This window comes from Streptopelia decaocto (genome assembly GCF_964273445.1).
Source record: "Streptopelia decaocto genome assembly, chromosome: 3".
Classification (NCBI taxonomy): domain Eukaryota; kingdom Metazoa; phylum Chordata; class Aves; order Columbiformes; family Columbidae; genus Streptopelia; species Streptopelia decaocto.
The window spans coordinates 44,907,281-44,921,934 of NC_138656.1; the positions used below are offsets into that span (position 1 = coordinate 44,907,281).

General features: G+C 42.2%; 1 protein-coding gene across 1 annotated transcript in view; it reads right to left on the reverse strand.

Annotated features, from left to right (window-relative positions):
• Positions 1 to 14,654, reverse strand: part of PGBD5 (piggyBac transposable element derived 5) — a 62,138-nt gene that overhangs the window by 11,796 nt on the left and 35,688 nt on the right. The window contains exons 3-4 of the mRNA XM_082048658.1: positions 12,853 to 12,987; positions 2,790 to 2,970 (exon numbers count right to left, since the gene is read on the reverse strand). Of these exons, the coding sequence (XP_081904784.1) occupies positions 2,790 to 2,970; positions 12,853 to 12,987 (316 nt within the window). The remainder of the gene's footprint in view (positions 1 to 2,789; positions 2,971 to 12,852; positions 12,988 to 14,654) is intronic.

The window sequence follows — 14,654 nt, forward strand, 5'->3', positions numbered from 1 at the left end:
GCAATAATCTCTTCCCTTGATCTACAGGGCTGAGGCTACACTTGTGTTAACACAGCTCAAGGTGGTGCTGACCATCTTCGCTGCCAAAGCACACCACTGACTGGTGTTTAACTCTCTGGCTACCTAGACTTCAGGTCCTTTTCATCAAGAATTTTGAGAGCAACTAATACGTTTTTAGTGGGTATCTCTTTCTAGATTTTCCAGAATTTCCTTTCGTCCTCTTAAATGTCCGTTTACGTTCCCTGAAAGTTTATAGTTTCTAAGCACTAGGTTATTTAAATTTCCCCCTATTTCTCTGTTGATAGGTTCAAAAAGACCCCAAACAACACAAAGCAGTTAAGATTAATACCAATTTCTTCTTGTTTTTCAATTCTTAATGGGGTCTTTCTACTGCTGACCCTGCTCTAGCCCAGAAACTGTATTTTCTTGAATAAGAAAAGTAAAATCATCAGTTTAAGAATGGAACTTGAACTGTCATGAGCACCTGAGCATCGATGCTCTTCAACATAGATGCTCTCACGACACTTCTTGGTCATGGTGTGGCCCTGTTCAGATTTAGCTGGCTAAGCCATGTATCAAAAAACATTAAGGTCATTGCTGAGAGTGATAGTGTGATACATAAGGAAAGATCTCTCTGATGAGTCCAGATTTCTCTGCCTGCCTCTCCCTGAATGCACTGCCCATGCAGTAGGATCCTAGCAGGTGCTGGCAATACATGAGCTGCTTTGTAGTGGAGTCAGTAAACACCACCTCCTTCAGGGCTCTTAATTGCTGCTTGACATCTCTAGCATTTCACCTCTCCAGTGTCTCATAGTACTGCCTGTTCAACATCCCCGGGCAAAACCTCTGAGCTAGTAACTGATGGTAAATGCAAACAATCCGATGTCCTTATTAAACAGAAACACTTCGACATTCTCCCCATGATCTTCTTCATACAGGAGTGCCATGCTGTTTTGCAAAGCCAATAAACCTGCTACCTTACTGTCCACCCCCCACGTACCCCATAGCTTCACGCCCAGGAAGGTGATAGCAGGTACCAGATTTGAAATTTAACTTTGGCAGTAGCAGTCAAATATCAGAAAAAGTCTCATGAAGCCGTATAACAAATCATGAACCAAACTGAAATTTCAGTATAGCATTAGCATACTTGATCAGAGAGTAATCAAAATTACATGCTTTAAAAAGACATTACTGAATTTGCTACCTGTAGAAACTGTTAATCTCAATGATCTGTTCAGTGTAAAGACCATGAATAATTCACCCCATGAACAATTTGAATTATCTGTAAGTAATAAACTATCAGCTGGATCAGTAGCCATGCATCTTCTCCACTGGTGTTACAGACCTACTGGGTCATGCCATATTGTCTTTATCCTTCCCTAGCTAAGCATAAAGAGTGCGACTCAACAGTCAGATTTTTGTCTGTCAGTCTCTACATTTACACCTGACACATCTCAGGTACTAGGAGTATGTTTGTTATCCTCTGTAATTTACTAAAGAACAGTCTCTGCTCAGAGGAATAACAGTGCACTATAAATACGCTTGACTTCTTTCCCATTTGGCTGTTTGCAGCATTTGGAAAACCAGGACTCTTTTGTGAGAATATGGTGATATTGCACTGTACTCTGTGAGCTTCTAGCTTACTTAAAATAATGTAGGAGTTGGCTCCTGCATGGAGCTCAACAGTGCCCATGCAGTTTGAATTGCCAAGTACAGCACTGGTGCAGTTCACTGGTGTTCTCATTTCAAGGAGAATCAAGATATTGTCTCAATTTCCAGTCTTTCCCCCCACTTTGGGCCACATGCCATTAATATAATGCCCCAGGTGGGTTTAATTTTCTGCAATGGAAAACATGTCAAGATCAAACCTCTATCTTCAGTGGTGTGTTGAAAAGAGAAACAGTCCTGTAGCCTCCTCCTATGTGATTCATACCGGCAGCCTCCAGTGTTACTGCTATGGAGGATCTATTGTACGTACCATACTGATGATGAAAAGCTGTGCTGATTGAAGAACAAGCTCAGAGTTACATTGAGATGACTTATAAATGTCAAGAGTGCAGGAGCCTATAATTTAAGGGGAGCCACAAGTCCTCAGCATTTCTGAAAGCAAAGTAACATGTGGCTTTTCCACACCCAAGGTGAGGGGGCATTTGACAGAGAGGATATCCTGGGATTACTCTCTGCACTAGCAAGGAACTGGCTGGGACAGCCACACTGCCATATTGATGGACATTCTGCTGGCAAGTGTGCCAGTGCAGAGTGCATTATGCTTTCAGGACAAAAAAGTGTCCTACCAAGGCATGTTTACACCAGAAAACAGGCGAACCATGCTAGTGCTCTTGCAATGGCATAAGATGTCTTCTAGAGAAGTCATACCCTCAGTAAATACTAAATCAGCAAGGACTTCTAAGGCATACCTTTAAGGATTCATCCCAACCCTAGTCTTTCACAATGGGAACAGAAAAATCACAGGCAGCTAGGAAATCCTTCAAAAAGTCCCCCAGGCCATGCAGGACATAAGACCTCACACTTCTGAGGCAAAGAGCAAAAGCAAGGGTTTTAAATATCCTTATTAAAAATATTTTTACATCCTCATTTTCAACTTTAAGATTTAAAGAGCAACTTAGAAAGTCCTTTTCATAGTATCTTTTCATGAATGAGATCTTTTCTTAGAGATGACCAACTTACCTGAAATCTTGGTGAAGCATTTTGGGAGTTTTTTTAATGCAGTGGCAGGAGGCCCCTAGGTCTGTCATCATTAAAACCCAGTGAGTCACCCATATACACACCTTGCTTCTCAAATTCTTCGAAGAGATTCAGGCTGGTAATGCTTGGGCCAGTGAAGATGATGTAGTTCTTCCCAGAGGCATTCTGACAAAGGCTTTTGGCCACCATACTGTGGAGTTGTGGTTTGTTCTTCAAAGCATCCAGCCCATCAGCACCACTCCCTTCTTTGAGATGGACATAAATCTTAAATGAGAAATAGTAAGAAAAGTCAGAAGGTTATAAGGAATCCAGAGGGAGCAGATGCAATTGCCAACATACCTGCTCAGCTCAACTGGAAACAAGCTGAGAGTCAAGGCAGCAGATACTTTTATAAACTGTTAATATCTAAAGCCTCTTTCAATGGGCTGTTGCTTTAAAACCACCTCAGGTTAGCTGGCACAGCTACCTATAAATACAGTGTCCTTTGCCTCAGTTTAAGGGCTTCCTGAGGTTCTTGTCACTGTTGTGCAGTTTGAAGATTGTTTGCTTGGCAGGAAAAGACTCAAGTCATAACGGAGATTACATGTTGTACTGAATCGGCACAGGCTTTACTGCTGTCAGCAAGAGGAAAGCATGGAAGCTTAGTTTCCAAAAAGGCCCCTACAAGATGACCAGAAGGAAATGGCCCATTAGCTCACTGCAGTAATGTTCAGATTTATTTCTGTTGGCTGCAAGTGCATGTGCACCCCCACAAATGAGAGAAGCCAGCAATACACATACCCAACCAGCCAGAACATCCTCATCAAACTCTCCAGGCACAGTGCTAATTCTTCGATCCTTTACTTAGATCTTGAATTGGAGACAACTCACCGAAACAGACTGAACCGGGAACCAGGGTACAGCGCAATATGCTGCTATTCCTAGGGAAATGTCTGGCTCATTTGCAGCAGACTGCAGCAGCTTTAGCATGTAGCCTGCTGCTGTGCCATCCACAATGTTGTGCATTCAAGAGAGCTGTCACCATCGTCTCTTGGTGGACCCTGAGGTCTGCATTAGAGTGCCAGAACATTTATCCCTTAGTAACGTGACTATAATTAACCACACACAGTCCAGCTAGTACACCCACCAACTGATAGAGAGCACTGAAGTAAAGCTATTCCTTCATTTCCACAAGAGATGCCTCTACAAGATGAGTCTTCTGCGTTGTCATGCTGAGGATGAAAGCACATAGCCCCTCCTTTGTACGCAAGTCTTCCATTTTATTTCACTGACAGTATTTTACAAGTATAACATACACCAAAGCTGAGTACCTATTAAAATCAACCGGACATCTGACCTTCACCTTGTTCTAAAAGTCAGCAGAAGTAACCTGCTGGAAAGAGAAATGAGAAGCAGCAGACACTGTACTCAGTCACTCAAACCGTAACACCATGGAACTTGCAAAGATTTAAAAACACACACAAAGCAAATTTTCTGAAAAAAATTTGCCTAGGCTTGCCTTCATGAGGTTGGCTTTGAAATACTCAAATCTTTTAGAAAGTCCAGAAACTTTTACTTGCCAGAAAAAAAGCTGAAACTTGCTCAGTATTCAGGGGCAGGGAAAAGGAATTTTGGCTTGTTTGTTGGAGTGATGTATCCACAACTAACTTTTGTTAAACTTTCTTGAGACCTCAACCATTCAGAACAGGCAGCACTGTTTAACCGTATATACATATTTTTCTCTTACCAACACACTTCTTCGTAAAGGAAAGTTCATTACAATGCTTAGAGGACAAAAATGCTCACATGTTTTCAGTAGGGCTCCCAGTAATTTATATCTCAATGATCTTGGAGAGGAATAAAATTCAATTAAACAGCTTCTCCCTATTTTAGATGGTTTATCTCCCAGCACTGATATTTCAGACATATTAATGTAATATGCCCCAGCAATTCATGTGCTGTGAAACAGACCACAGGAGTGTGTTATGTAAGAAATCTCTGGGAAATGAGACATAATTTGTATTTTGAAGTAACTGATGTGCTGAAGAACAGAGTTGGTGAAAGGACGAATACACGCTAATTCTAAAAAGAAGTACAGCACATATTAAAAGGAAGTCTTAAATAGCCATTATTTAGCTTTACCAAAAAAAAAAAAAAAAGTCCCTTTTTTGATATAAACAGATGAAGAGAAAGGCAGGAAAGTTTGTAGACTCCCTGACTATGCTCCACTGACTTTTGAAAGCTGTCAAATTTGTGCTTTCCCCAATGCTAAGGCTGAGGACTACATAATTACAGTAAGTCATTTAGGTTATTAATCAGGGCTCAAGAGAGCAGCTTAACCGTGCAATGCATACAAAGGGCAGACTGTTCCAAATTTACAGCAAAGGTATTTCATGGTTACTGGCATCAAAATTAAGATTAGGTTACTAGTATGTCAGCACAGAGACCACACATCAAGCCCTGAAAAACTACAGACAAGGCAGTGGAGACAAAAATGCAGACAGATTAGTTTTGACCTTGGATTAGCAGTTGAGTTGAAAACAAGGTAGGAATCTCTAAGTCTAGGAGAGTGTCCTACACCTTCCCTTCCCTACTGCGGTAAGTCTCAACCAACTGAGAGTCTCTCCTACTCCATGCTCTCTTCATGTTCCCCATGGAATATTCCCCAAGGGATGAGACAGTTTGCTGGTGAGTCAACTGGTTCCGCACCATGGGCTGGGTGGGTCTGCAAACAGCTACTTTAAAGCACATGCCCACCATGCAAGTGTCTACTGAGATATCACTGTATTCCTACTAGAATGCTACATACTGCATAGGTTTTGTTAGCAGAGTTGCCTGTGCATCTGGTGCCTTTCCTCTGCGCTCCCCTCTATCTCAAGGGTCCTTGTAATGGTCACCTTGTGATTCTCATCCCCATTTGCTCTGTTCACCTCCCCAGTGTAACCAAAACATTCATACCCACTACTGAACCTTTCCTCCTCCTCCAATATTAAATATATCCCACTTTTTCCTCCTAGGGCATTTTGGTGAGTGTCCAAGCACAGCCTTTGTTCTTGGCAGAATTTTTCTTGTTTTGGAGAACTACCATTCAAAGCTTTATCATGCTCAGCTCTATTGGGAAAATGGGTGACAGCAGCAAAATTGTGGAAGGCATTAAGGCTGTTGTGAAACAGAGGCTGGCTACAGACAACTGGCAAAGGCATAGCTTCAAATATCCTTGCAAGTGCTTAAGATCCCATATGGTCTTCATTTTCCTTGTCCTCATCCTCTCACCCAGCTTATTTCATTCTACCTCAAATCGTTAAGATCCTGCCTCCTGAAGCTCACAGCATTCCCTGCCCCATTCTGTAATACATTATAAGTGGTATTTAACAGTTAGCAGTCTGCAGAAAAAGCAGAGTTGCCAGAAATTGACTGCAAGACCTTTACATACATAGTCAGGAGCTGCTCCCCAATAATGTCTATTAAACTATAGAACTAAACCAGATCTTCTGGTTTGCCCTTTGACAGTATCTGAGCTTTGTGCCCTTCCCATGTGCTCCAACAGCAAAATGTGGCCAGCGGTACAGGCTCAAGAACTGGTGCTGGACAACAGGCGGAGATGTTGGCAGCAACATCCTCTGCTTCTGCAGGTGACAGTCAAAGCAAAGCTACTTGAGTATCTGCAGAGATCACTTTTACTGTGCATCTTTTTCTAGTGGCTACCAATCTATTCGATCTACAGCACCAAATGGGATAACTTCTACAGAGATGTGACATCATCTGTCTTAGGAGGCAACTACAGGCTGAAGCTCTTTATCCTGCAGTGCTGGGACAGAAATAGAGCTTTCTCCAGACATCCCTCAACTGTTTGTTTCTTATCAGAACAGCTACACATTCAATTCTGCCATCTCTCTATTGACTGCAGTCCTACTGCACCAGATACTTTCAATCCAACATGTTTTAATCCCATGTGCACAATACCAGCTCTTGCTTCTCACACCACTTAACTCATCCCTCAAACCCTCCTCTCCTCTGCCTTCAGCCTCCATGCAGCATCCTAACAGTCTTCCCTTTAAGAGCCTGACAGTAAGGAATTATCGCAGTCTATGGCTCGTTTTTCATTTCACCAACAACTTCTTCTGCCTCTTCCCATCGCAAACATAAACATCGATCACTGTACCCAAATGACCAAGTGCAGGGTATGGGTGAAGACTGTGCTGAGCTCTTCCAAAACAAAACAAACAAAAACAACAACAAAAAACCACAATCAACCAACTACAACAACAAAAAATCAACCCAAACAAACAAAACCAGAGCAAACTATTCTGGAATGACATCACATTTCTGAGGAGATTTCACAAGTTGTCAGGTGAGAGGCAAGTCAATCACCTGTCATACAGAAACTCAAACCAAGCATGCTTGGCTACAGAGGCAGACTGCCGGAGAGAGTCCCACCAGGGGATGGAAGGTCTCATAGGAGACATCTGTGCTACAAGCCAACAGCAATTTCCTTGCTCTGGACTGGTAATTTACCCTACGGAAAATTCATGTGGAAGGTTCGCAAGGTCTCGCTAGAAACTGGGTAAAAAAACCTGAGCACTTAGGAACAAAAGCTGCATCTTGACTGCACAGTTAAGAGTGCCATAGAAAGTAAAATATTGGTGATTCCGCACATATTCAAAGCTCAGATGGCAAATTGAAAGCACTTGTGAATAGCACATCCCAAATACTCCACATTCATACATAATTGAAGCACCCCAGGGTACAATTCTCAAATGAAATAGATGACATTTGGAAGAAAAGGGGAGGGGGGAGCAGCAATAAACAGAAGGAAGATTTTGAAGGCTACGTTGTACAAAATATCTCACAAAGGGCAGACCCTAAACAACCAGAAAACAACAGCCAAGTTTTTAGGTGGCAGAGTTATAAAAGCAAAAGAACCAAGAATGGTATTATCATATTTTTTGGATCCTGAATACTATCAAAAAAGTAACTTCTTTCTTCTGTAGACTTCACAGCTAAATACTTGACTGCTCAGGCTGATTGCATGTCATGTTTTTCTCATTGATCTATAAATACTATAAAATTGCAAACTTGACAGAAATGAATAGGGCTGGCCCATCATACACCTGCAAAACTACCTTTCCACTTTATATCGGTGAGCAAGAAGATAACTGACTTACAACTGAGATCGGAGATTCTCAGATGTTGACAATGCAGAATCACATGCATTTTAAAAAGTAGGGCCTGGTGGGGGCCAGAGGAAGAAAGCAGAAAGGATTTTCCAGCGACCAGTGACTGAGAAAGGAAGGCAATCAGATTTCCTGGGATCCCCTCACAGCCAAAGCCTGACCTTGAGAATCTCTTCAAAGGAGCTGCTACATCTGTGCATTCCAGATGCAACCATCCCAGCAACAGAGAATTTATCAGAGCACTATTTAAAGAAACCCAAGGACTCAGACTAATCTCTGAACAGAACTTAAATAGGCTAAACCACCAACATTTCTGAGCAGCTTTATGAAACAAGTGCACAGATGGCTGACTCTCCCGCAGCTCTGACCTTGAAAACAAAATTCATTCCAGGCTTATTTACCCCTCCCTTTCTCAATGATTGAATGCACTTATGTAGTGTGTTGTGAAATTATAATTTCTTTAGGGCATCACCTCAGTTTCCCTAAATTCTGGAAGTTCTTCCTCTGTAAAATCAACAGGGTTATGAAGTATTCAAGCTGTCTGTACTTAGCCTGTTTGAAATCAAGAATGAACTACAGCATTTACTATAAAAGCACGATATTTACTTTGCTTGGGGTTTTTTTGCTGCAACTGAGAGCTCTGCCACTGATCTGTGGAGTGACCTCAGACATCTCCCTTCACCGAGACTGCTGCTCTTCAAGGAGAGAGAGATTTCTAACCTCTCATGCAGAGGCCACCCTGATCCAGGGTGCACTCTTCAAATAGTGCTATAGTGCAAATTGCTGATTGTTCAGCAACGTGGGAAGACTCAAGCTGTAGAGACACAGTCTTTTTCCTTAATCTGTTCTGACTCATCACTTCTTCACGGTAAGGAGTGGAAGGTGGAAACTCAAAATCAGTCCCAGCACAAGGATCTAAAGGACTTCATAAATCTGAGCAACACATTTCACAGGGACATTACTGAAAATGAAATGCATTATTGCAAGAACTTTCTGCCAGTGAATAAAAGTGCAGAGCCCATATAGCTGGGGGTGGTGAGAATAGCCTCAGAGAACAAATTTCATCTCACGGAACAGGAAAGGATACACACATCCATAAGGTCATATCTTCTCCACCATATCACCTCGCAGTTTTTTAAAGTGAATAATTAGGTTGAACTAATTCCATTACCACCTATCATAGTGATTAATATTGCCTGACCACCCCTTTTCAGTGCTCTCTACCATCTACATACCGCCTTCCATTTTGTTGATTGATGGCTCTTTGGGTCAGGGACTGTGTTTAGGGTTATCTTTATGGCACGGTCCTGTGGCAATAGATCGTCCTGCCTTGCTCCCCATGGGGTTCAGTGCATGGCACCAGCTTCCTGTGCTTTGTTCTCCTTCTCCAAAATGACCAGAAAACATTCTCGTGCAAGAGAAGCTATGGAAGGACTAAGCATCACTCTGTAACAGTTTACCCATGGCCACACTCATTCCTTATGAGCCACACAAGCAAAGGAGAGCACATGATGTGTCCTACTAGGACTAACTATCTCTGATCAGATATTCGGGAACTCTCAGCAATTTTTTATGAGCTCTGTTGCTATATCTAAAATGGAAAAGAGTCCTACCAATCATTTTTATGCACGTTTTACAACGAAGTGTTCCAGACTTTGAGAGAAAAGGATAGAAATACAAACTGATACAACTAGAGTTTTGATTTAAATAGGATGGCTTACTCAGCAAATACTCTAAGAAAGAAAGAAACGCTTGTGAGCTACTGTGATCATCTAAACTGCAATCAAGATATTAAAATATCGGTTTGAAAAGTGTCTTAGTGGTAACACATACATAGGGAAATATATTGGAGGGAAAAGAGGAGATGGAGCAGAGATGGACACCTGAGGTCCTGCAGAGTCTGCTGTTCTCATTGAACTAGAAAGAAAAAAACAAGAAGGCCCAAGTCTTCTCCTGCTGCAGAAGCTGCTGCCACCTTCATGTCCAACATCAAGGATGGGTGAAAAAGGCAACAGTATCAGGGCAGTTTTGCTACCCACTTTGCCACACTCAGCTCTCCTGGAGCCCTTCTAACCCTCTGAAAGATTTTGTTCGTGTTCCCAGCTGCTGCAGGTGTATATTTACTTTGTTTGAATGATGTGTCCTTCCTGCATGTTCCCACTTGGCCAGCTGACCGTGAAAAGATGCTTTGCTTGAAAAATTCTGAAGCAGAGATACAATCTGAAATTGTGCATCCATCTTAAAACAGAGACTTAACTGTCAGGGTGGAGTCAAGTTATCTGTATCAGAGATGACAGAAAAGCAGTCTAATATATCTACAATATTTATATTATGCATACATAAGCCTATGCACCTTCTCATATCCACAAGCAATACTTAATTTTTATGCTGCTTCTGTTCCACGAATGGCTTACTGGGCTGGATTTGTAAACAAACACCATTTGCTTAAAAAAGCAAATGATGACCCGAAAAGAAGTATTTACTTACACTCCAAAACGTGAATCAGAGTTTCGTTCATGAGAACAAGCAGCCAGAGGAATCTGGGGAGTCAAACAGCTATAATTCCTATAATGTTAACGACAGCCCTGTGAGCTGCCAGCCACGAGCTGCTCAGAGTAGCTCAACATGTGGCTTCAAAACACTGGTATCGGTTTTACATTAGGAAAACAAAACCAACTTTTTTCATCATAGGACAACCAGGTCACTGAGAAAACTGGGATGTCCTCAAATAGGCATTTCAACATGAGTATTTCCATTCAGGTTCAGAGGACCTTGCTTTTGGCCAGGAGCATCACAGACCTCTTGAGGTCCCTTCCATTGTTGAGAGCCACTCATATGTAGCTGCCTTCCCTCTTCTGCCTGGGCTGCCTCACCTTTCTATAGAAATGTATTATTCATTCTTTTGAAACTGAATTAGCCTGATTTATGCAGTGTTTATAGTCACATTTTATCCTGAATAAAATGACCTCGATGTCATCATGTGGAAACAATGAGGGAGGGAATTCATCCAGACAGTATGACAGAATTTCTACATATTTTTCCAAGTGGGTGCTGTACAGTTTTTCTGACAGCATACAGCTGATATACCAATCAGTCCTTAACTATCAGGCAACAAGTCCTTCCTTGTGATGGCAGTTTCACAAGAGATGGAGGGGAAGGTGTGCACATGAAGGGCGGAAACACTGGATTTTCTTCTTGTTTAGATGAATTTTCTCCATACATTAAACACGGGAAAAAACAAAATAAAACAAAAAAAACCCACACCACACACAAAAACCCAAATTCTGTTTTAATACAGTAAATAAACCAAACCACCACTGAGTAAGTGCTTTGGATTCTGCAAGATCCCTCACAAGAGTGACATAAAACTGAACACAGTATTTCAAGCATATCGTAGTTGAAGATCCTGTCCTCCACAGACTAGGTTTTTCCACTTGAGCATGAACAGTCATGTTCCTGTATATTTTTTTTTTCACCCTTCCCTAAGGTCCCCCTCACCCAATCATTTTAGCATGATGATAATTACAGCCAAGTCATGGAATGGAAAAAGAAGGTGGCTGGTAAGATGATCCTCGACATCATCTGGATGCAAGTGAAGCATGAGTATCTAATTTATTAAAGGAGCAGGAGGATTAGGGTGGTGCTGAGCATCTATTCATTTAATTTGACATTCCATTAATTTAATCTCTCAATGGACAGGATGGGAGGTGCAACATAATTATAGCTCAAAATCTGAGACCTTTGGCATGTCTGAAGACTTATTAGTTTGGTGGCAGTTGGCTGGGGGGAGCATGGCAAGAGAGATCAGCAAACTTTGTGCTCACTGTACCATTACACTTCAGCAATAAGCTTCATGTGGGACTGGTGGAGTTCTCCTTGGAGATTAAGGACACTGCCTCTGTGTAGCAAATGACTTTCCAAAAACCTCGAGAGCAGAAACTTCCAAGGATGCTTCACAAGGTGGATCTATTCTGTATCAGACAAAACAACTGCTTTAAAACCTGGATGGAAGATGTATGATCCTGATTTTCTTAGAGTGAACATCGTTGCTGAAAATGCAAACCCCTGTTCCCAGCAAGCCTCTTTTCTTGCACAGCTACTCAACAGTCATAGTGATTCACAGATCAAATTTTACTGTGAACAAATGTTCAACCACAGCAAATCCACAGGCCCTGTGGTTCTGACATGTATTCAGCCTGAGCAGGCAGCGTGCATGTCCTCCCTGCACCTCCGAACTGCTGCTCCGGAACATGCAGGACGCCACATTTTCACAGAAGCTCTTGGGAAAAGAAAGATCAGAAAATATCTGTCCCCTCACCTCTAGTTATCAAAATAAATGGCTAGATTTTTCAAGAGCTCTCAAAATACATCAGCAATTGGGGAATCTGAGAATTTGAAAAGTTGTCCCCAATGCTTTACAACACTAAAATCAAAACCTTTAACACATCTCCCACTCAAGCTCTTATCTCACCTTGAATTCACATCAGATTTTATTTCTTTGGTAGAGAAATAGAGGTATGAAAAGAGATGTAACAGGAAAGCCCGCTAATATGTCTCTCACAGAAAAACAGACATCTTGATACCATATCGATTTAGTCTATTGGACCCCGCTGGCTATCACAGATGCAGATACTTAAAGAGAGAAGCTGACTCACTAAAAATTACAGAAGTCACAGTAGCTAGACATTTAGATAAACTTAAGATGTACAAACAGACAGACCTTTTAACTCCATTTCAATTTAATTAGCTTAGGGCTGGCAGCCAGATGGACAGTATTAGAGACAGGCACCCTCATTTAAATCATACAGCAGAGCATCAGGAACTTGTCACCACCGTTCTTCAGACCCAGTATCTGTGGGAGTCAGAGGCCTCCCATGTTCAGATTGCAGCTCCCAGCAAGCCAATGAAGAGAAGTGGCTGTTACCTTTGGTCCTGTGATACATTTAAGGGCCTGCTGGAACTGAATTAAGACATCTGAAGAGGTGAAACCCACCTGGCAGATGAAACCAGTGGATGAGCACTGCCGAACCCAGAGGCTGAATTTCCTCTTTTTCCTCTTGCGCAGCTCCCTCTCCGTGCACGTGGCAATGAAAACGGGATCCTCGTCAATCAGAGGCTCATGTAGTACCTGCAATCGGCAAGAAAAGGGGGAGGAGGGGAAGAAACAGAATAATACATGATTTCTGAAAAAAATGTTGCTTTAAATTCTTCCCAGGAAATACAATCCTTGTATTGTGCTTGTGTGCATCACCTCATACAAAGGAGCAAAAGCAATTTTGTTCAGTGCTACCATCCAACAAAAAACAGAGCCCGGCCAAGCACATTCCATTGTGGATGGCTACTCTACACATGCTTTGCAAACGCTGCAAAGCATGGCTCTCTCTTCTCACTACCAGCTACAGTTTAACATCCCTCCAATATGTGCCTCTTTGTCTCATTATCAGCAACAGTTCAACACCCCTCCAAAATGAGGCGGGGGAGTGGGGACAGTGGAGGGCTTGGGGATTGATAGCAGCATCCTTCTCCAAGCTTCGTCATCAGCTTCATCTTGTTTGGCAAAATATCTTCCACCCAAACATCCCCTACAATATGCTGTAAAGTACATTCCCTGGTTACAGCAAAGGAAAACACACAGCAGAGAAGGAGAGAAGTTAAGGGAGAAAAAGATATTTTCTCCTGCCACTTAAGAAGGTGGTAAAGAGATAGGAAACATTTTTCCTGGTGGCAGCAGCTTCAGGGAAGCCTCTCTTGCCTTAGGACATAAAAAAAATGACAAAAGGAGACAGAAAGATAAAGGACCAGATGCAGGAATAGAAAAAGACAAGGCAGACTGGAGTAAGTAATGAAAATCAGTGAAAGTGAAGTAATTTCTGCATTCTGCAGCCAGATGATGTAAGTGGCTCATGCTCATTACAGCTGTTTTGTTACAATTCTCTCCATTAATTCTTTAGCAAAGTCATTAGGTTTTACACTATAGAACTCACCTATAGAAAAGCATTACTACTTCCTTGCAGCTCACAGGTAGCTGTGTGTAACATACACATGCCTGACTGCACGGTCTAGCAAGTCATTTGTGTGAGTACAAATGCTTGGAAACTGTTGAAAGGTCTCAGCTGATGAATGCTGACCAAACTCAGACATCTACATCTAAATCAGAGCAAGTCACTACAGATTCCCCTCTTTCTACACAAGGAGAAAGCAGTCCCAGCAGGTCATAATTCATATCCTCTTAAAGACATGTAAAATAGGTCAGATGGGTTATGATCTAAAGGAGCCCGTTGTTTTCCAGTGACCATCACCCCAGGAGACAGGCTCAGATACCAGTATCCATGGTGCAGAGGCTCTCAGCCTCAGAGTTACCCTTTCCATGTCTGTGCATGTCCTACTTTTGTGCACATCTACATGCAGCCAGTGGAGGAAATGAGAACAAAGCTGCATTAAACCTGGGAGCAAAGCTTGTAGGAGAGATGTGGTGGGTAAGCAGTTAAATATCAGTGATGAGCAGCTGCTGGCCTCCTGAATACAAGATGGTTGTTGAACATCACTGTCAGCCCAAAATAGGCACCCGTGCCCTCCTTGTGCAGTGGTGGCTGCACACTTTCATTTATACACATTCCACTACTTAACGCCTCATAAAACATTCACAGGACCATCCCAAAGCACTCTTGTGAAATGTTCAAATTATACACCAAAATGCAGATGCAAGCAAGAAGAGCTGTGCACAAAGCTATCTGTTCTTAAAGCTGCAGCTGTCCCATTTCCCCACTGAAGCCAAATCCTCTTCCTCTCTCGAGG